Source organism: Alexandromys fortis, unplaced genomic scaffold (genome assembly GCF_014885135.2).
Source record: "Alexandromys fortis isolate MF-2015 unplaced genomic scaffold, M_Fortis_MF-2015_v1.1 scaffold_103, whole genome shotgun sequence".
Lineage (NCBI taxonomy): Eukaryota > Metazoa > Chordata > Mammalia > Rodentia > Cricetidae > Alexandromys > Alexandromys fortis.
This window is the reverse complement of record NW_026067978.1, coordinates 3,812,319-3,833,930: the sequence shown is the minus strand read 5'-3', so window position 1 is coordinate 3,833,930 and position 21,612 is coordinate 3,812,319. Positions and strand designations below refer to the sequence as shown.

At 48.4% G+C, this 21,612-nt stretch overlaps 1 protein-coding gene across 3 annotated transcripts in view; it reads right to left on the bottom strand.

The window, feature by feature from the left end:
* Positions 1–63: 63 nt before the first annotated feature.
* Slc36a1 (solute carrier family 36 member 1) overlaps positions 64–21,612 on the bottom strand; it is a 33,888-nt gene continuing 12,339 nt past the window's right edge. The window contains exons 3-11 of one of the 3 annotated variants that reach the window (XM_050157699.1): positions 16,539–16,629; positions 15,986–16,074; positions 15,091–15,186; positions 13,520–13,604; positions 12,091–12,309; positions 10,260–10,358; positions 9,145–9,311; positions 7,063–7,232; positions 64–3,669 (exon numbers count right to left, since the gene is read on the bottom strand). In XM_050157699.1, the coding sequence (XP_050013656.1) occupies positions 3,398–3,669; positions 7,063–7,232; positions 9,145–9,311; positions 10,260–10,358; positions 12,091–12,309; positions 13,520–13,604; positions 15,091–15,186; positions 15,986–16,074; positions 16,539–16,629 (1,288 nt within the window). In that variant the 3' untranslated portion in view covers positions 64–3,397. Of the gene's footprint in view, positions 3,670–7,062; positions 7,233–9,144; positions 9,312–10,259; positions 10,359–12,090; positions 12,310–13,519; positions 13,605–15,090; positions 15,187–15,985; positions 16,075–16,479; positions 16,630–21,612 lie in introns of those variants that run through there. The other 2 variants (XM_050157701.1, XM_050157700.1) reach the window with 2 other exon arrangements.

Below are 21,612 nucleotides of genomic sequence, written 5' to 3'. Positions count from 1 at the left end.
ATGGACCTATCCCAAGTGATTTATTTTTTGGAGTGTGAAAACAAAGACACAAATTGCAACCTCTCAAAAATAAAAAATAAATTCATTTATTGAAGTGGAAATTTAACACAAGATCCATGTGTTCAACCCAACTGAGACCTAGACGTTCTGACATGAGCCACATGTGTGTGCTTACCATACTGAAATCACATCCAGGGAGGTACAGGACACACGGTGCTGTCTGGCTATCGCACCCTGCACGGCAGCGCTCTCGGTCCTTGATTCATACATTCACTGACAGTTACAATAGAAACATGGGATTTTATTGTTCATTACAAAAAAAAAAGAAAGAAAGAAAATAGCTTCTTCAACATCACCTTGATTTAAACCAAAGCACGGGGCGAACACCAGCCACCTTCCAGTCTCATTTTCCACTTTTATTTTTTCTTTCTGATAATTGCCTCTGAGCACGGCTTAATGTCCCTGGCCAGGGAATGACTCAGGATACACAGAAAGGGAAGGAACCGGCCAGGTGGAAGCCGGCGCCTCCAGCAGGGCTAAAGTGCCTTCAATATTGACCACAGTTTCCAAGGCAGCCAGACGGCTCGCTTCCCCCTAATGGTATCTGATTTGTAATGCACTTTAGAAAATGAAATTCTAAAGTCCACTCGGCGCCACCCTCCTGATTGCCAGGTCCCACCATCCTGTCTGGTTCCCATATCAGGTCTCTGCAAGCCTCAGTGTCCCAGTGGGAGCGGTGGCTGGGGCTGGCCAGTAGGGAGAGCAAAGCCCTGTCCTCCATGTATAGAGGACAGAGAGTGCTGTAAACATGAGTGGAGCTCCGTACTTCCCGGGAAGACCAGGAGAAACGGCAGTGTCCAAAGACATGCCACCGAATAGGGGAAGAAATCTGAGGATGAGCGAGCCTAAGGACAGGCCCTGGGATCTGCCTTCAGACCACCGACCACTCTCAAGCCATGACTTCCATGGGTGACCGGCAGACAGTGAGCACCTGCCCATAGGTGTGGCTAGAGAGGGGAGGTGGGCGGGGCTAAGCTAACCCATACCTCTCCTGACCCCAGACATCAGCACATTACAAATGATGCCGCTCTAGTTGGGGCAGGGTGAGCGGCACAGGCTGGATCACACTCTTCCCAGGCAGTGCTCACATTCAAGTCTGGGATAATGGGTCTCTGAACTGTGGGTACAGGCAAGGACCAGGCTGATAGGATCAGGCAGCCTGTCTGCCCTTGGGGCATCTGGCCTTGCCTGTTCTTCCCCTCAACCTTCCATTTATCTGAGTGTTTCCTCACCAGGGGCCATCTGGTTCCCCAGTGACAGCAGGAGAGGCCTGACTCAGGGCTCCTGGGAACCGTAGGCTGTGTGCAGCCGAGGACCCGCCTCCTCTTCCCCCTGGAACCACATGCTGAGCAGCTGCCTGGCGTCATCCAGAAAGGCCCTGATCTTCCTGAAAGAGTCCAGCCACCAAACTGGCAGTGCCTTAGGAGCACAGCAAGAGGTCACACCAGGGAAGCTGCCCCTAGCCTAGTGCTAAATAAAGAAGGCACTCCACACGGTCTCAGGCCAAGGGCCCTGAAATGACTGTTGGACTTGTGCACTGGGTCTTGACTTCTAAAACCTCTTAACAATTCTGAATACACTGTTCCTCCATCCGGGGAGCCATGCTCAGCTGACTTCTAGAAGAGAGCCTGGCCCACAGCTGGGCTGCTGGAGCCCAAGCCCAGAAATACCAGGTCAGCGTCTGAACCTACTTGGCCATTTTCCAGCCTGAGACTTCAGAAAGCAAGGCATCTGTGAAACCCGGCTGGCACCTAGCCGCAGAAGCACCTGTGGAGATGCAAATGAGCAGAAAGGACGATGTGAAAGGCACTGCTCTCCTAAGGGCTAAGGGCCAGCGAGACTGCAATGCTTCCACTTAGCATCACTGCTTGGGCCAGATGCTGCTGTAAGTCAGAGGCCACCCTTCCCATGCTTAGACCTGGAAGTCACTCAGCAGGCCCTGGACAGAACAGCAGGAAAAGACTTGGCTGCAAGGTCGGGCCCACAGCCCTTCTAGCTTCTGTCAAACACAAAAGCAAGACCCTGTTCAATTCTTGCTCCTTTCTCTAAACTGAGGTTCAAGGCAAATCCTGTCCCACCCGGAGGTGACAGACCTAAAAGCCACGTGACTCTATAGGAGGTGTGATGGGGGACATACAGATCACAAATAGTGTTTAGTGGTTTCTTGGAAGCCTAGGATACAGAGGCAGCTTGGGACAAGATGGGGCTTCTGCTCTCTCCCCAGGAAACTGTAAACAATGACCCTTGTGCGTAGTGTCACGAAGAGAACGTCAGAACCCACACCCCTGTCTCAGCCAACACACCACAAGTACTTCCAAATGCCCATATGGATTCACTCATAAACGGAAGTCCATGTATGCATGGATCGCCTAGAGGTGGTGCAGGCTCACACTTAAGGTCTCTGAGCCAGCTGGGTGGGGCAGCACATGCTAGTAATCTCAATACTTGAGGCAGGGGTAGGAGGACCAAGAGCTCAAGGTTATCCTTGACACAGCAAGTTCAAAGCCAACTTTGGTGCCGTGAGACCACGTCTCAGAAAACAAAAAAACAAAACAAAACAAACAAACAAACAAAAAGAATGGCCCATAGGCCACACAGCCAAGAGAGTGAAGGACTTGTACCATGGTCCCCTGGAGCAGGTTTCTTTGTGGCAGGAGAAGCCAAGTGCAAGCTGCTGAAGAAGTAACCCAACATGATGCCGGGTCTGAAGTCAGATCCCCAAATGTAAGCTTAAGTAAGTTATAAATACCTCCAATCTGGGCAGCATCTCATTATCTTTAAGAGCTAAAGGAATGAAGGGGGCAGTATTGTGACCTACGCAGGGGAAGTGAGAGCTATGGTGGTATGGTCTGAGGGTTTGGGGGTCCAGAAGCCTCTCAGGACTCAGCTGGGTGGGAGAGTGAGGTACACAGCATTTGGGAGCCCGATGACAAAGAGGCCTGGCTTTGTGAAACATCAGATTCCCCCCCCCCCCCCCTTATTTAATCTAGCCCTGGCCCTGGGAAGGAGGAAATGCCAGGAGCAGGACATTACCTTGTAAATAAAGTGAGCTGTGCTAAGGGGAATTTAGGTGTGGCGGTCAGATGGGGGAGGCCGGCCGGGCTGAGGGAGGAGGCGTGAAGAGGAAAGCAGGGACTGCACCATCACAAGTGGAATGTCTGCTCCTCTCCCTTCTCCCAAACTCAAGGTACCCCAGGGTCCAATGCCAGGTGGAGGAGTACCCAGGCAGCAACCTTGCCTTTCTCCAGAGGCTGAACCATACCTGAGGCTGTGGGGACACTACTGGGAGACACACGAGAGTGGGGGCTTGGCAGGTGCAGGGAACACACCCAGATCCTTATAGGAAGGCACTGGTGGAATTGGTGGAGATCTCGCCATGGCTTGGCTGGATCAGCTCACACAGAGACTCATAGGTCCCCACCACAAAGCCCACGAAGCCCAGGATGCTGATGAGGGCATCCTTGATGATGGTCAGGGGGCTCATGCCCTCCCCATAGTAGGTGGTCACCTCCAGCAGGGGTGGGATGATGAGGGCCAGGGCGCTGCTGCTTACAGAGCCCACCAGGGAGATGACCAGGTCCAGGCGTGGGATGAGGATGGCCAGAACACCTGCAGAGAGAGGGGACATCTTTGGTGAAGAATGTCTGGGACTATGCTCACTGGCCAGAAAATTCAGCCTGGGTCCACATTTGGAAGATAGGGCTCAAAGGAGATCAAGATGCTATCTAGTCCAATCTCTGGGCAATACGTGACCAGAGATGTAGAATTACTATGCTCTCCTGGCTTGTGACAGCACCATCACAAGTTACTACGTCACGATTGCCTTAGTATGCATTCTAGATTACCACTGAACTGGAGATCTTCCTGCCTCAGCCTCCAAACGCTGGGACTACAGCTGTGTGCCACTCTCCAAGCTGGTCTTCTATTGAGTCTCTCCCAAAGGGGAGGGCAGGGGTAGAGAAAAGTGGGTGGGCCTTCCTGAGGGACTACTCACTTCCTTACACTGATGGATCCCACAAGGTGTTTATAACTCCAGTTCTAGAAGATCTGATGCCCAGGCACCAGACACACATGTGGTAAAACATCCAAACACATAAGATTGAAATAATAAGAGATTGGGCTGAAATCTCCCTATTTTTTCTTGGATATATAAGTTGATGAAGTGAAGGAAAAATAAAACATTAGAGACAGCAATAAAATAAAAAGCTGCCCATAAAGTACGCGGATATAACTGAAAATAGCCACATCAAGATGCAAAGTGACTCACCAATCAACTTTACCACAAGAATTGAATACACAGAGAAGAAAGAACAAAATGAACCCACACAAGTACATTTGAGTTGGTGCTGCCCTGAGAGGCCTCTCTTCTGCCTCCCACAATTACTTCAAAGTCTCCAGGGAAGTGGGGAAAAGCTATGGAGCTGGCAAAGATGAAGGGGCTGCCTCCTTTCATAGCACAAAGGACCCAAACAGATCACAGGAGATGGGAGTGCAGAATATGCTCTCAAAGATCAAACACAGCCCGTCCCTGTGAGTGCCCTTCAGTACAAAGGACAGTGAGGCCCAGACAGAGCCAGGAAAAACACAGCAGAAAAACTGAGAGAATCTAAGGACAGGATGAGGTCTAGAGCCAGGGATTGCCAGTTCCTGCAGGATGGCGTAGGAATAAGCCTTTCGGGAAGTAAACCCTATGCTTCGGGACATTTTACAGAGACAAACCTATTTTTTTCTGGAGGATCTGCATTGGGAAGGCAAGTTATTTGAATGCTCCATACCCTATAGATTCAAGAAGCAGGCCCTCAGAGCTGATGAGACAAGCCACTGTGCACACAGAAGCAGTCTCCTCAACACTTGAGCTAAACCATGGAGGACACACAGAGTGGGCACCAGGAGCCGCTGCAGAGGGTAAGATCACGGTCTGTGTGATTGGTTGCTCCTTAGTTTATCTGTCTCCAGGGCTGTTTCTGCCAGGAGACAGCCTGGAGTCTGCCAAAGAGCAGGAGAAAACAGAGTTCTCAGGGTTAGGCATACTCCAAAAAGCTGGGGGACCCACGATGATCAGACTCAGTTTGCAAGAAATCCTCAGGAGAGCAGCTGCCCAAGGTTAAGTTAGAGGATCAAGGTCACCCCCTTAGTTCTAGAGAGTTCTTTCTAGATAGACGTCAAGAAGGCTGGCTTTCTACCCACTGTCCTTGCAGGAAAACAATGGTGAGTCAAATATGGGGGTCAGTAAGGTCAGAGGTTCTAGGTCATTCAACACAAGCTGTCCTCTGCCCTCTACATGGGTCCCACCACCATGTGTGCATATAATAGTAAATAAGACAACAACAATAACAAAACCAATTTAACTTCGGTTCAGTTTACAAACATATATGTGTGTGTGTATGTACATATATATATATATGTATGTATGTATGTATGTATGTATGTATGTATGTATGTGTGGATGAGCCTGAAGAGGGAGAAGAAAAATCATATAGGCCTGTCTTTATTTCAAAGGTAGAGGTTAGGGTTAAGTAATTTAAGGACATTTAAGGGGAAGTCTTGATATAGTAAGTAATGAGATGTACGACCCAAAACAATAAAACTAACACAAAAGCTTAATTTGAAAAACTGCAAATCTCCTGAAAATTCAAACCGGAAATTAGGGGCCAGTTGGTTATGAATTCCCCATTTTAACTCACAGAAGCAATGAGGAAAAGTTAATTTTTAAAAATTGACCTTGCTTTCAACAAACAGAACATAGGTTATATTCTGATTTTAATGTTTAACTTATACTACTTGGCTCAGGATAGGGTATAGGGGAAATTAAAAAAACAGAGGTAAACAACCAGGTTAATTGACAGATGTTCAAAGATGAATATATAAAAAAAAAATCTAGGATCATTTCCCCAGCTCAAGATGGACAGCTATTTAAAACAACAAACACATACCTTCAATCAAACTAATGAGTCTTCATTGCAGAGAAGGTAAAGTGGCTAGCTATTGATTGACAGAGAGAGAGACAAGGTTTTGTGTATCCCAGGCTAGCCCTGAGCTCTTGACCCTCCTGTCTAGACATCCTAGTGGATGTGATTGAAGCAGTTATTCATCTATCTGTCAACTCATCATCCATCCATCTATCCATCCTTTTATCCAGTTATCTATCTATCCATCTGCCCATCCATTCATCTACCTATCCAGCCACCCAGCCATCTATCCATTTATCCATCATCTATCTACCTAGCTGTCATCTATCTATCTATCTATCTATCTATCTATCTATCTATCTACCTACCTACCTACCTACCTACCTACCTACCTATCTATCATCTACTGAAACAGAGTCTCATATATCCCAGGCTGAACTCAAACCCTTGATCTTCTGTCTGTCTGTCTATCATCTATTGAAATAGGGTCTCATATATCCCAGGTTGACCTCAAACCTCTAATCCTCCTGCCTCTACCTCCTCAGTGCTGGACTTGCAGGTGTGCACCACACATCAGTGGTGCTCATGATGGAACCCCAGGGCTTCATGCTGCAAACTGAGCTACATCCCCAGCCCTCTGAAGAGGCTTTTAGATTGTTACCCATTTCAGCTGGAACAATAGCAGTGTGTCTTTGTTCTCTATTGTACTTTAGACCTCATCTATAAACTACCGTCCCTACTTCAGAAATCTCTGGGGATCGCTGAAAACCAATTCTTCATGCGTCAACTTCAGTAGCGTGGCTGTGTGCCAGGCTCTCAATGGGGAACAATTCAGATGTCCTCTAGGCTTTAAGTAGGTGGTTCTCAACCTTCCTAATGCTGTGACCCTTTAATACAGTAATTCATGTTGTGATGACTGCAACCATAAAATTATTTTGTTGTTACTTCCTAACTGTAATTTTGCTACTGTTATGAATCAGAATGTAAGCATCTGATATGCAGGATATCCAATAGGTGACCCCTGAGGAGGTCACAGCCCACAGGTTGAGAACTACCGCTTTAAATAAATGCAGAAATAATGTCTTCTACTCACATGTGATGCAGACCATCGCAGTGCGTACACAAAGGTCCACCACCATCCTGCAATGCTCAGGCACTCGGGACTCAATGACAGGGATGACGATCTCAGCCGCGACGTAGAACTGGAGAGCATATGTGAAGAAGATGCCTATGGAGTACAGCAGCTTCACAGACTGGTACAACCTGCAGAGAGTGGGTGCTCTCAGGAGCATGGCGGCGCACTCTGACAGTCCTGGACAGAGGCCAAAGCCACCCTGCACCCTGGAGACAACTGGAAAGATCACCAACCCACAGGGTCTTCAGACTCAGAAGCTTTAGGCCTGGCTTTCTCTTCTCTCTTCTCTCTCTCCTCTTTCTCTCCCTCCCTCTCTCCCTCTCCCATGCACACACACACACACACACACACACACACACACATACACAGACTAAATGCAAATTAATTTTTAAAAATTAGTCCTCCATAGCTTTTGTGTAAGGAAAGACTATAAAAAAAATGAAACATTAATTCACAGAAAACTGACTAAATCACAGTACTCTTCAAAATGAGGAGGCGAGCCAGGTACATCATAACCCTAGCACTCTGGAGAAGGAAGCAGGGAGATTAAGAGTCCAAGATCAGTCTCGGCTACATGACAAGTCTGGGCTGCATGAGAACTTTCAAAAAAAAAAAAAAAAAAAGGAAGGAAGGAAGAAAGGAAGGAGGGAGGAAAAGAAAGAACCTACACACACAATACACACACACTTACACACCGCTGAGTGACACACTGTGAATGCGGAGACTGTGCCCCATGGTGTAGTAAAACATTCTCTTTACACCTTCTGTATATCTGGAATCTTTGCCTTGTGGGCACGAGCAAATACCTTTCAAAAACAACTACTGGACTCCAACAAGCACTTTTGCCCTTCCCATGCAATTCAGCGCATCTTAGAATCAGCTCGTGGGGGGTGGGGGGCGGAAAGGAGCATAGGCCCCTCCCCATCCCAACAGAGATGCCTTTTACCACAGACCTCAGAAACTCTCCACGGAGGTCACTGACATACCATGGGACACTCCAACTTAGCACCCCAGAGCACAGTGCTTTTGAACCTGACTCAGTACACACAGGAAGGGCCACTCTGTCTTCAGCAGAAACCCACCTTCATCAAGACCGGAGCATAGAGCAGCAAGAGCCACTGGCCGCTCTGGGCTTGATTTAAATGTCTTATTGTGTAATGTGAACAAGTCATTGCTGCAATTGAACTAAACGCCTAGATGAGGCTCTTAAGCTGTGAAGACACCCTGGAAAAGACTAGGGTGGGTAAAAAAGTCTCTCTTGCTAAGTGTAAGCAATACAAACTCTTTGAGGGGGGGAAAACAGTCATAGGGCAGTGCCTTGAGTTAAGACCCTGAGCCCTCCAGAGAGCTGCTAAATCCGGAGTCAGGAGCGTCCCCTGCAGGCATATCCACGTAAATGCACCTTACAGAAGCACAGGGTGAGTTGAAGGCAGCTGAGCGTGGCGAAGACAGCTGGGGGGACCCTCAGATGCCTGCTGCCTAGGATCCTGGGCTACACACTGGCCCTATTGAGTCAGCAATTTTCTCTATTTGTCCTCACCCAGTCTCTCCACTCAGAGTGCCATCAAATCGGCTGTATGGAAGGAAAGGCTGCTCTCGGTCCCTGGGTGTTTCTCAGTGTGAGCAGAACAGCTGCTCTCTAAAATGGGGTTTTCAACTTCCAACCAGAGACTGCTTAGCCCACGCTCTGGGACATCCAGACACTTCTGCAGGTCTTAGGGTTTCCCGATAGCATGTCCACCTAGGAAAGACACTCGAGAAAGGACTCCCAAGAATCAGCAGCCCACCGACACAGCAGTCTGTGACTCCCAGACAGGCCTGCCCTCTTCCACAGGTGTCTGAAATGACCAAGTATAGATACTCAGTTCTTTGGGGCTCCATATTTCCCAGGAGAAAGCCTCATCAGACAGATGATCCACACATGAATTCGGTACAAGCTGCTGCAGGAATCACAAGGTCAGGGTAGCCAAGTGACAAAGAAATGCAACATTCTGACCCATCACCTTCTAGAAGCCTCCAGTCCCCTCCCCCACCACATACCAGCAGTTGGGCAGGTTGAGTGTGATGCTGCCCTTGATACTAGCTCCAAACTGCAGGTACCCCAGGCTCCCCAGGCTGATGTAGAGTGCAGTGACAATGGCCATCCCGAAATACAGGATGAACGGAAACTTCTGTGAGTCCTTCATTTTGTTCTCAAGGGGTAGCACCTACAAAAAAGTCGTAAGGGGAAAGAAAGCACGTGAGAAAGAAAAGTGGGCACACGACAAAACTAGCATCATCGGGGGCCTGGGGAGCTTTGCTGTGCATGCACGAGACCCTGAGTTCAGATGCCCAGAACCCACAAAAGAGCCAGGTGTGGTGGCATGAATCTGTGACCCCAGCACCTGGCAGAGGGAGGGTGGAGGAGGAGGACAGGCTGATCAGTGGAGCTCGCTGGCCTGACAACAGTCTAGGCAACGCAGGAAATCCTAAGTTCAGTGACACAGGTTAGGTCCCAAAATGGACATGCAAGATGGAAACACTTGATGTTGACTTCTGACCTCCAAACACAAAAGCATACACACTCGTGTGTGTGCACAAACACACACACACACGCACAGGTGAACACATGCACATGAAAACACACACACACACAGGACATCTTGAAAGAAAATAGAATCTTTATTGCCAGACCCCCAAGTACACTCTCCTTTAGTGCACAGTGAATCAGCTAATCAATCAGCAGCTCCACTCTCAGGCACACAAAGGGCTTCAGAACCCACTGTCTAACGAGGAGTGGGGAGAGGTGAGACGTCAGAGGCTGGGGGTGTCCTTCACCTCACAGCAGCATGGCCCCCAGCAAGACTCTGACACTTGTCCTGAGCTTGCTGCCTCCAGCCAATTTTCCTAAGCATGAGCTTCCCTACCTTGCTTTTTGTGGGGGTAGGGGAGGGTCTCCTGTACCTAGACTGTTCTCAAACTAGCTATGTAGCCAGTGATGACCCAAACTCCTGATCCTCTCATCCCCACTTCCCGAGTGCTGGGACAAAGGGCACGTGCCACCACATCCAGCTCAAAAGATGATTTCCAATGGGGGTTCCTAAGCACTAAAGCAGACAGTGGGGAGACTGGGGTGCTAGCAAGCACTCAGGCCCACACCATGGTGCCCCTCTTACCACGCCGATGCCTTCAAAAGCAAAAATTGCTGTGCCGAAGAACAGAGGGTAGGTCTTCCATGGAGCCACCAAGGGGAGGTGGCTGGGGTCCGGGATACTCTGAAAAAGATGAACAAAGCCAAGGGCTACTCAGAGATTGGGGCTTTGAATCGAAAGTCAGAGCACTCCTAAATCCAAGATATATATATATATATATATAAAGGAAGAAGCTAACAAACAGTCAAGCGTTCTCTCTCTTCAGACTGGGAAGCCCCTGCTTGCTCTGGATAAAGAAAGATCTGCCCAGTATAGCACAACTGCCCACATGCTGACACCTGCATAAAGCCCCACTCTCACTCGGTGAGACATCCCCACCCATCCCCAGACATCTGATACAAAAGAAGAAACTCAAGAGATAAAGAAACTGTCAAAGCTACCTAGCAAAGAAAAGGAAAACCATCTTAAACACTCCAAGAGAAGAGATCGATTAGCCACATGCCGAACATATCACAGAATATTACACACTATACAAAAAGTAAAAGTTAAAGGCAGACATTGGAGTACATGCTTGTAAACCCAGCACTTTAGGAGGCCGAGGCAGGAAGATCAGGAGTTCAAAATCAGCTTGGACTGTGTACGTGAGATAGTAAAGAAGAACATGAAAAATTGACTATGAAATAATATCGAGGAAACATTATTAATGCATTATCTGTAATCCTAGTCCTTAGGAGGCTGAGGCAGGAGGATCAAGAGTTCAAGGTCAACCTACGGTTTATAGTGAGTTTGAGGCCAGCCTGGGCTACCTGGTCTAAAAAACAAATCGATTACTACCACACAGTTATATAATAATGGCCATGCAACTCTGCAAACATCCACAGAGATAAACCTGGAAGACATGATTTCTAGATTAGTCTCTTCCTCCCCCACCTTATTTTTTTCATCCGCTAGGCTGAGCACTTCCAACTATCAAGAAGCATAAGGGAAGAATGTTGAGGAATGCTGAGCAAAGGCAGCAAAATGATTTTTTTAAAAACATAAGTCAAAGCTGAGGGTGAGGGTGGCTCCATCGTTAAGAGCACATACTACTCTTGCAGAAGGCCCAAGTGCAATTCCCAGCACCTACACTGAATGTCTCACTACTATTATGTGACACCAGGAAGACCTGGCGCCCTCTTGTGGCCTCTACGGCACCTGTACTCATGTTCATATACCCACATGTAAATCTATCATTTTAATTTTTAAAATTTCGACTCTCAGGAAAAAGAGAAGCATTTGAGTATGCAGGATATAGACAAATAGGTATCTCTGCTCTAAGATGAGACCTGAGCACAAGATCATCTAGAAACTATTCCTGAGTCGCAGATGAAAAGAAACTAGAAACCAGTGCTACCGTGGGCTAGTGACAGACAGCTACCAGGTTCATCTATCGTCAGATGGAGCTGCGGGTAGGGAGTGTCACGGTTCCCAGCTATGGGTGCTGTGTGACTGAGACAGGTGAAAAGGACAGCCATCATTCCATCAGCTGAGTGGCTGATGCTGGTGACGCCCATCTACAACCCAACTAAGGAAGCGGAGAAAGTTCCCTATACAGAGGAGCTTGCCAATTATAAACACAAGCTTAACTCTACAACAATACCAACAAAATAAAAGCCCAAGAAAAATGTCATAAAACATATAGAACAAAAATCCGAGGTGGGATAATTTCTTTGGTCTGTCACTGGAGGAAACATCCGCTCCCACCTCCCCAGGAAACTGTGCCACATCCGGACTACATACGCCACAAGTAAGTAGGGTATGACCACTCCATTTGATTTCCCTAGTCCACAGGGTGAGGAAGAGCCTGGGGCCGTACCTGGACGAGGAACTGGTAGATTGTCACCAGACTGACCAGCATGCTGACATTGGCCAGCAGGGAGAAGATGGACAGGATGCGCAGGTCCCTGATGAGAGTCAGCAGCACCAGGAAGGGCAGGAAGACGAGCATGTAGAGTCGAGAGTCCATGGTGGGCACCAGGACCACAGTCTCGTTGTTGTGACAGTTGGTGGTGGTCCCGTTGGCCGCCTCTATCACCTGGGATGAGAAGAAAAGAGGAAAGTCCTCAGTGAAGGGTCTTTATGTGGGCACCTATGACTGAGGAACCTCTCTGGGAGTCTTCATTGTTGCGAGAACCAGCTAAGTCTGGATTGATCATGTCTCATAAAAGGCAGAAGGGTGTGGGAGACAGACAGAAAGTCAGTGTTGAGTTCTTGATCCTAAGCATTCCTGCTGCTGGTGCTCAGGAAACAGAGGGGAAAGCCTGCAGGCCCTGATCCAGCTGTAACTAGCACGCCTGAAATGAAAGGGAACACGCGAAAGAAACACGTGAGTCCTTGTTCTGGCTATCTGGACTCTGGAATCTTAGACAGCTGGAATTCCCCCCCCAGGAACCCCCCCACTGAGAACAGGAGGACCTGGTGCCAGCCGGATGGGGAACTGGTCTCCTGGAAAATGGAAGGGATTCCACACTGTGCCAACAAGACAACTTGTAAAACCACCTTGCAGGAGGGAGGGAAGCACAGACAATGATGGGCCAGGGGCACCTTGACCAGGGCTAGTAATTATTCCTATCTCCTTTCTTCTATTTGAACCTTAATCTCCTGTTAGGACCCTGAAGATGCACTTGGTGGGGATCCACGGGCCCTTCCTCTCAGAGAGGCCATATGGAATACGTCCTTTTCTGTTCTTCACTATCAAGTCTACTCTGTTAATTGACTGATTCAGGACAGGTGGCTGAACCTGGCTTATCAGAGAGCTGGGACACAGGCTCTGACCCTAACTCATTAACACAGTCTTTAGGGCCATGGGTCTCAGACACCCTATGTCTGAGAGATACAAGCCCGGCTTCTGTCAAGAGCTAATGGCCCCTGGCCCCTAGGCCTGCCCAGCAGCCTCTACAAAGCTGAGCACTTCTCCAGAAAAAAAGTCTCCTTTACTAAAGACTTCCACAGAAGTAACACTAGGGGGTGCCACATACTGCGGCTTCCTCCGCCTGTTGCCTAGGATTACAAAAGACCAGCCCTGGAGGAGCTTCTCCTTAGGTAGGGAAGACTTCAGCCAGGTAGAGTCAAAGGACCTCAAGACAGCTGATGGCAACACAGGCGAGGAAAGTCAAGGTCTCTTTCCACGACAGGTTTTCAGATGAGAATCAGACACCAAAGGGTCAAACCCAAACCAATTTGGCTTGGGAGGGGCCTTGAACAAAATCACTCCGTTCTCGCCCTTCCCTGCAGAAGAACTCTACCTGTTTAAAATTGTCAGCCAGAAACACAAAGTAGACGCAGCAGAATCCCAGCTGAGTGACAATGAGGAAGAAGTCCACGATGCGCCTGCAGAGGGGCGAGAGGAACAAAGGCCGTCAGATCCGAAGGCTTCCGGGGAGACGACCATCTGAGCAGGTGGTCAGGACGAGCTGTGGTGTCACCTGTCCAGATTCTAGGGAGGAGGGTGTGGAGGGGCTATCTATACGCTGCACGTCCCTTCCCTTGCCTTTCTGCATGAGCTCACGGCATCGCCAGAGTACAGCCAGTCTGGCCTTCTCCTGCCCATCCACCAAGCGCAAGTCTTCCTTCCTAAAGCTACAGAGAGCCCCTGGCGTGAAAGACCAGGAAGCAGGCCCTTCTCAGCCTCCTCCTACATTGAGCTGCAGGTAAATACGCCGAGGTACCAAGGCAGACTGCTGGCTGAAGCACTCGGCCACCGCTGGTGACGATCTGAAGCCCCAGCAAAAGGAACAGGGTTACAGACCCTTCTTGATGGAACAGGGCACAGCAGTGAGAAAGAATGGGTCAGACCTGGAACTGGTTCTGGAGGAACCTTACCCAAGGCATCAAAGGAGACAAAGCAAGTTTCCAAATGGCACACGCAGGAAGAGCCGCTTGCCAAAAAGGGGTGAATGCAAGAGCATCTGCATGTGTATATGAACACAGAAAGTTCCAGAAAAAAACAGAAGGGCACCCGTGCCGCTGGACTATGACCAGCATTTAATTCTATTTTTCAAACTGTGTCCTCTTGCCAAGTGCAAACAATGTTCTTCCTATGAGAATAAGGAAGGGTGTGCGGGAAAATGGAAGGAAAGGAGGGAGGGAGGGAGGAACAGATAAACTATGGTAGACACTTGGCAGCCTGGCTGTTCCTCAACAGCTGATTTTGCCAAAGAAGAGAGAGAGAGAATAAAGGAAGGAAAGAGGGAAGGAGAAGAAAGGTACACAGACCCCTGACAGTGTGAATTCTTTACATTACAGACAGGAACGAAAAGTGGGTTGTTTCTCTCTGGTCACCTGAAAAGTCGGGAGAAATTCTCCTAGGTTCCCCACCTGCTTTGGACACTGCCCTTGCTCATCCCATGCCCTTCATCCCACACAGCCAGACTCCATCCTGGGGCCTCTTAGCCACATTCCATTGCTGACCTCTTCCCTGGTCCCAGCTTCTCTTCTCTTCCCATGCATCTTTCACCCTACAAAGACCACAAGTCCCTGCAGTGTGGGGACAACACAGTTCACACCAGAGAAGCTCCTTTTCTAAGCTAGAAATACTTTTGTGCCATTTACAAGAGATGACATGAAATACATTTGTTAAACAAACCAGAGCCCTCGCAGCCTGAGGCTTTCAGGGTTGGTCCTGTAGATCAGGCTCCATATGTTAAAGATGAGGAAACTGAGGCCCAGAGAAGGCTGGGCTCACAGCCTACCATTTGTTGGGGTAGCCAACCCCAACGCTACCCTCCACTCGTGGCACTGTCCCCACATCATGCCCACTTGTCTCTGGTCCCCACATTGGGAGCTGTGGCCAAGAGGAACAAGGGCAGTCAGTTACCTTCCCCAGTGGGAGTGGCTCCGGACCCAGGCGCTGGGGCTGCATTCCAGTCCATACATCACTGTGTCCCCATAGTCCAAAAAGGGTTTGTTCAGTCTGGGGGGTGGGGGTGGGATACAGGAAAAGCAGAATGGATGGGTTAGACAATGACAGTAAAAGAACAAATGGAGACACCCTAGGGGACTTTTGAGCCCTGCAAGGTCCACATGTGGGGTGCATGTACATTTGTGTACACACATGCATACATGTTCACGTATGTATGTACAGGTGCACATACATGAAAGCCAGACGAGGAAGACTGGGTGTCTTCCCCAATCACTCTCTCCCATTTGCTTTTGAGACAGGGGCTCTTCCTGGGCTTGGAGTTTGCCCACTATTAGAATGGCTGTCCAGGAAGCCTCAGGAACTTCATGTCTCTGCTTCTCCAGTGCAGCGCTGCAGGAGCTCACCTCTACACCCAGTGTCATTTTTGTTTTGTTTGTTTGTTTTAATGTGCTTACTGGGTTTCTGAACTCAGATGTCCTTCCTACACATTAAGCATTTTACCAAATGAGCCCTCTTCCAACTCCTGGGTCACAGGTATTAAGCAAATGACAGGGAATCCTCATCGCAATCAGAAGCACCTGGTAGAGTAAGTATTTCAGGGCAATAACGAGCAAGCACAGAAATTAGGATGCGGTCTCTGTTTGTTGGACAAGTGTAAATCTAATAGATGAACCCAAAAATGATAATAATAATAAATAATAATAATAAGCAGGGGAAGGTAACACCACAGTGACAGCAGCCATCCCCAGCTAGGTGACGAACCCAGAGGAGCTGTACAGCCCACTTTCAGACTGATGAAGGACCCATGCTGGCAAGCTACGCCCCTCAGGAAATGGCTCAGGGCTCTTACCTGCGGCATAAGTGATGAGCACACTTCACCAGAATCCCCATGCAGTGCACGGCCACGATGCCAATCACCAGCAGGCTGAGAGGACCCAGCTAGGGACCAAGGTTGCAGACAAAAGAAAGAGAAGCAGGCAGAATTAGGAGAAAGTCCAAGAGGGATCGGATGCACAGGTGATAAAATGCTACTGAGGCACTTCTAGAGACACAGTTCCAGCTGACAGAGAGAGATGGTTCAGGAGATTGGATCTGTGTGTGCCCTCAGACCTATTCCAGACAGTTAATCTTGCAGACAATGAATACACAGAGCAGAAGTTCCCGGCGGGCTCTGGGATGTAGGAGGGAAGTTATCCTGCTGGTGATCAGCAAGGTCAACACTTGGACGGTCAACATCACTGAATCCATGATGGTGCTGGGCAAGCAGATTATGTGTGGAGAGTCAAAGGGAGGGCAGGACTGCCAGCTAAAGTCACCGAGCCAATCTCAGGGCCTAGGAAGTGCCTGGCACACAGAGGGCCCTAATGTATAACTTTCAATGCATGGATGTCTGAAACCCTTACCAAGAGGCCTGCATTCTTCACTGCCAGTGGCAGCCCCAGGAGTCCGGTGCCAATGTTGCCTTTTAGTAGGTGGATCAAGGTCTGGAACCATCTGAGGTAGGAAGGCCAAGCGGGAAGCATTAGTTACAATGTGGGCCAATGCATATCTGCAAGGCCCCAACATGAATTATCTTACCTAATTTCCCAAACAACCGTATGACATTTTATTTCATAGATGAGAGACCAAATAGTTCAAAGAGCACACTTTGAATGTGTGCTCAATGACAGCACTTCCTGACCCCTCCTCTCTTAGAAGTCAGTACAGAGGGATGATGGAGGCTCTCTCTAGGTGTTCCATCTTTCCCGGCTTCATTCAGGGCTAGATTAGATCACTGAGTGATGACTGATGTCTCCCGAAATGATACAGAGGATGACAAGTTGTACGATGTGTGGGAAAACAGGGGCAACCAAAAAATAAAGTCCAAGCTAGGTGTGGTGGTAACACTTAATCCCAGCACCTAGGAGGCAGAAATAGGTCAATCTTCAAGAGTTCAAGGCTAGCCTGATTCACACACCCAGTGCCAGGCCAGCCAGGACTAACAATATAGTGAGTCTCTGTCTTAAACTCAAAAACCAAATAAACAAACAAAAAACCCACTAAATAAATGAATAAAATAAAGTCCAACCCCTCTACTACACAATACCCAGTGGGTCTCAACATTCTTACTAGGCCAGGCATGGTGGTGCATGCCTTTAATCCCGGCACTTGGAAGACAGAGGCAAAAGAATCTCTGTGAGTTCAGGGCCAGCCCTGGTCTGCAGAAGTTCCAGGAGGGCCAAGGTTAAATAGAGAGACCCTGTCTCAAAACAGCAACAACAAAAAGTTGCTATTGGATTTTGTGTTTGAAAAAATAGAAGCCAGCTGCTTCTGCGGGCCCGGGACTAGAGAAGCCCTCTTCAGGGGGTCCCTGGTTTACCCCATGCCTTAAGGACAGCAGTCCCTCTAAATTTGTATGGATTGTCCCCACGGTTTCATGACTTCATATAAAGCCTCTCATATGTTCTCATTCATTTTTTTTTCACTCAACAAATACTTGGGCGGGTCTGGATGAGTCAGACATGGATGCCAGCCTCTGCGGACGTGTACTATCTCGAGGGAAACACAAGATGAAGGGTGGGGGACACAGCCAGGGAGAACTGAGGCATGGGAGTGGAGGGCAGAGACGTGAGGCCAGAAGGTGAGGGGGATGCCACTGCCACAGGAAGGCAGCAGATTCATCCCAGACTACAGAGGAGTGTGCTGTTGTGGCCTCTCTTTGTCTTTTGTTCCCCGTGACAGAGTAAGAAACAGCTCAAGTGAGGGGCCTTCAATCACTCAAGACTTGACCCTGGACATAAAAATCCTTTTGCACAAACAGCCCTCAGGATCCCTCCAAACTGGCGCTTGCACACAAAACTGCATTTGGCAGAAACCGAAAGCCAACAGCACTTGCTGCCCGCAAAGGCCATTCCCTCCAGTCTACCAGGAAGGTCATCGGATCTGTTTGCCATTCTGGATCTGTAGGATGGACCATCAAGAAAAAGGCCTTTGACTCCCAGGAGAGACGTGTGCCTGTGCTCCAAGCCACAGCCCAGAGTCCTGCAAGGGTCCAACCACATTATCAGCAGCCAGTAGCCAGGAGGACAACGGGCCTGTTAAATCTCTACCTTGGCAAACAAATGTTTAACCCACTAAAGTGCAAAGGTAAGCTTGTATTACATCCTCCCTCCTTCCCAAAGTCTTCCCAAAATGCCCCGATGCTGGGCTTCCTGGCCCCGACTCGGCTGACTGTCACTCTGCGTGGCCATTCCCTTCCGTTCTGGGAACTGTTATCTCACCTGAACTGTGAAGTAACGGGACCAGGGCAGGTGATCCTCAAGTCCCTTCAGTGCAGAAACATCAGGCTTCTAGGCCCAGGGTCAAAATTACCCAAGGTGATGTCACCTCAACACCAGGTAGGCATCACAGTATCACCCATGGCTGTGACATTTTAGCCACACCACAGGGTGGGTTAGTTTCTGAAGACAGAAGGGAGAGACACCAACCGGACCCATCTAGTTTTCATTTGTGCTATCAGTAGCTCTTAGGCTCCCCTGCCCGCCCAGGTCTTCTTTTATTCTCTGATGAATTAAGGGCCCTAATATCTTTGCTTATGTAGGGTCTATCTGTAGAAAAGTTGTATTACTAAAACTCAAATTTTACAATTTACAATTTAAAATAACAGTAAGTTTAATAGATACTAATAGTTTAATGATTGAAGTTAAATATGGGAATTAATTTTTTTTATGTGTATGGGTGTTTTTTAGCATGCATGTCTTTGACCCACAGAAGTGTACTGCCCTCAGAGACCAGAGAGAGTGTTGGCTCTCCTGGGACTGGAGTTATGGACGTTTGAGCCACCATGTGGGTGTTGAGTATCAAACCTGGTCCCCTGAAGGAGCAGCAACCATCTAGATCTCCAGCCACTCATTTAAAAAAAATTTTTTTTGCACACATGTGTGCGCATGTGTGCTTGTATTCCCCCCTCGTGTGTGTGTGTGTGTGTGTGTGTGTGTGTGTGTGTGTGTGTGTGTGTGTATGAGTGAGAATACCCTCAAAGGCCAGAAGAAGGTATGGGATCCCCTAAAGCTGGAGTTATAGGTAGTTGTGAGCTGCCCAGTGTGGGTGCAGGAACCAGAGCTCAGGTCCTCTGCAAGGGCAACAAATGCTCTTCACCACAGAGCCTGGGCTCCAGCACCACCTCCTCCATCACCACAGGGCCTGCATTCCAGCACCACCTCCTCCATTACCACAGAGCCTGCGATCCAGGCTCCAGCACTGCCTCCTCCATCACTGTTTAAAATAGCTCCTAAATGTCTCATCCTACAGAAGCCAGCTGCATCTCTGTTTCAACATTCAGTCTACATGCATTGCTTTGGTGAAAGACTATGAGAAAGTGTGCTCTCCCTAGACATATACTGGAAAAAGAAGGAACATTTCAACTGTGGCAATTCTCTAACATCACTCCAAAATGCATCTGTTAGATGCAGCATGGTCTCTGACCCTCCCATGCCCCGTTCCCTTAACCACTGTTGCAACTGTCGGGCAGGGACCTGTCCCTCACGCACAATTCCTCACATACGTGGAGGATCTGAATACTAACCTCTTGCATTATATCAGCTCAAAGCAAAGCTTTGACCTCACCAGAAAGTATTTGTGAGCACACGGTGCTAGACATGAGAGTGGGTTGGATGTTCGGCTTGTTTGTTTGGCTTTTTGTTTTTTGTTTTTCTTTAATTTTGCTTGAAAGCTCAAATTTCATGTGAGCCACAAAAACACTGCTGGTGGTTTTTCTTGAATTAATAAGTCTGTTTCTTTCATTTTCAAAGGAAATGCAAACACTAGGGTCTGAAAACCTAGTTAGCTGGTTGCTCTTTCTAGTAAAGCAAACCTTTTCTATTAAAAAAAATAATGAACAAAAACTCCAGTTAGTTCAGTTGACAACTGCCAATACTCACACTATGGTATCTGGTATTTTTTTTATAGTGACAACTGAGAAACCCATGCTAAAGGTTGCAATTTAATAAGAATTAATGGTCTCACTATCTCATCAAGGACTTTTTGGTTATTGGAGATAGGCTCTCATGCATCCCAGGCTGGCCTTGAACTCCCTATGTAGTCCAGGATGACTCTGAACTTCTGATCCTCTGGCCTCCAACTCCCAAGTGCCAGCACACTGAGTATGTGTGTTTCTGGGAATGAGACCCAGGGCCCAGAGCATGCTAGGCAAGCACTCAGCCCCAGCCATTGCCAAGGACAATCTTAAGTGGAAACAGCCTCTTCCTGCTACTCACAAGTGACTGGGATAATGCAGATGTGGGGGGGTTGAGGGGAGGAAGCTGCACACACACTGTTCCTGCATCCTCATGCACACGTGAACAGAATGAAAGGCAAATGACATCTTAGCACTTAGGAAGAGAAAGGTTCTTGGGACCCCAAAAGCTCTGCAGACCATATTTGGCAAATGTCTGTTCCAAGTTAACAAAGGCCAGCAGGTAGCTAGCTGGTGCTCAGCCTGCTGGTCTAGGGAAGCACCACTGAGGTGGGGTAGAGAGCGGTTACTACTACTCAATGGGGCAAAAAGGAGGGAAATGTGCCCTACTCTGTCAAAGAAATGCCTAAGATCTCTACTTTACTGCCCTCAATATTTTGGGCTTTTAACTGATCTTTTAAATGCTAGAAGAGCCGGGTGTGGTTAAGCAGCTCTTCCAAGGTCCTTTGCTCCCTACTAAAGTAGATAACGAGGAAGGGTAAAAGGCTTTAAATCACTCCCTCACACTACCTAGGAGAGAGATTAACAAGAGTCCCCAGTCAGCCTTGGCCCACCTGGCATGCTTCCTGAATAAATGCCTGGGTAGGTCCTGTCCCCAGGCTGGAGTGACCAAATAAATACTTTCCCCTTAGAAGATGTCCTAACACAAGCCAATGGAAGGTGCTATCTGCTTGGCTTCATCCAAGAAACCACGGACAGTGATAAAAGCAGCATGGAGGCCAGGCATGCACCCTTGAATGGTGACCTGGAAAGGCCGGCCACAGGTCGAGTTTCAGAAAGGTCTCTCTAAAAGTGAAAATTTAGAGTGAGCACAGAAAGCTCTGTGCAAACAAGTTGAGGATTGGAAGCATTTCACAACTCCTGAAGGGACTTCCTCCTCCCTGGGAGACACTGATGGGGTGGATGAGGTCAGAGGAAAGGCAGAAAGGAGGTCCTGGCTGCCAGCAGCAGCACCTTAGGCAATCTTTTCCACCAGCTAAATTGCAAATCAATTGGGAATCTATAAGCAGTATGTTAAATGGGTGATAAGCTAAAAGCCAGAACCTTTGTGTTAGCGGTGGCAAGGAGCCAGCCATGTGAACAGGCTATTTTCCATGCCCACCTCAGTTCTCAGCGGAAATCATCCCTCCCAGGAGAGAGTGCAGACAGAGGGCATGTCCCCACAACGTCCACATCCTCTTGAGCAGTCACGGAGCATGTAGGCACAAGCAGCCCTCGGTAAGTCACATCCAACCCACAATGGA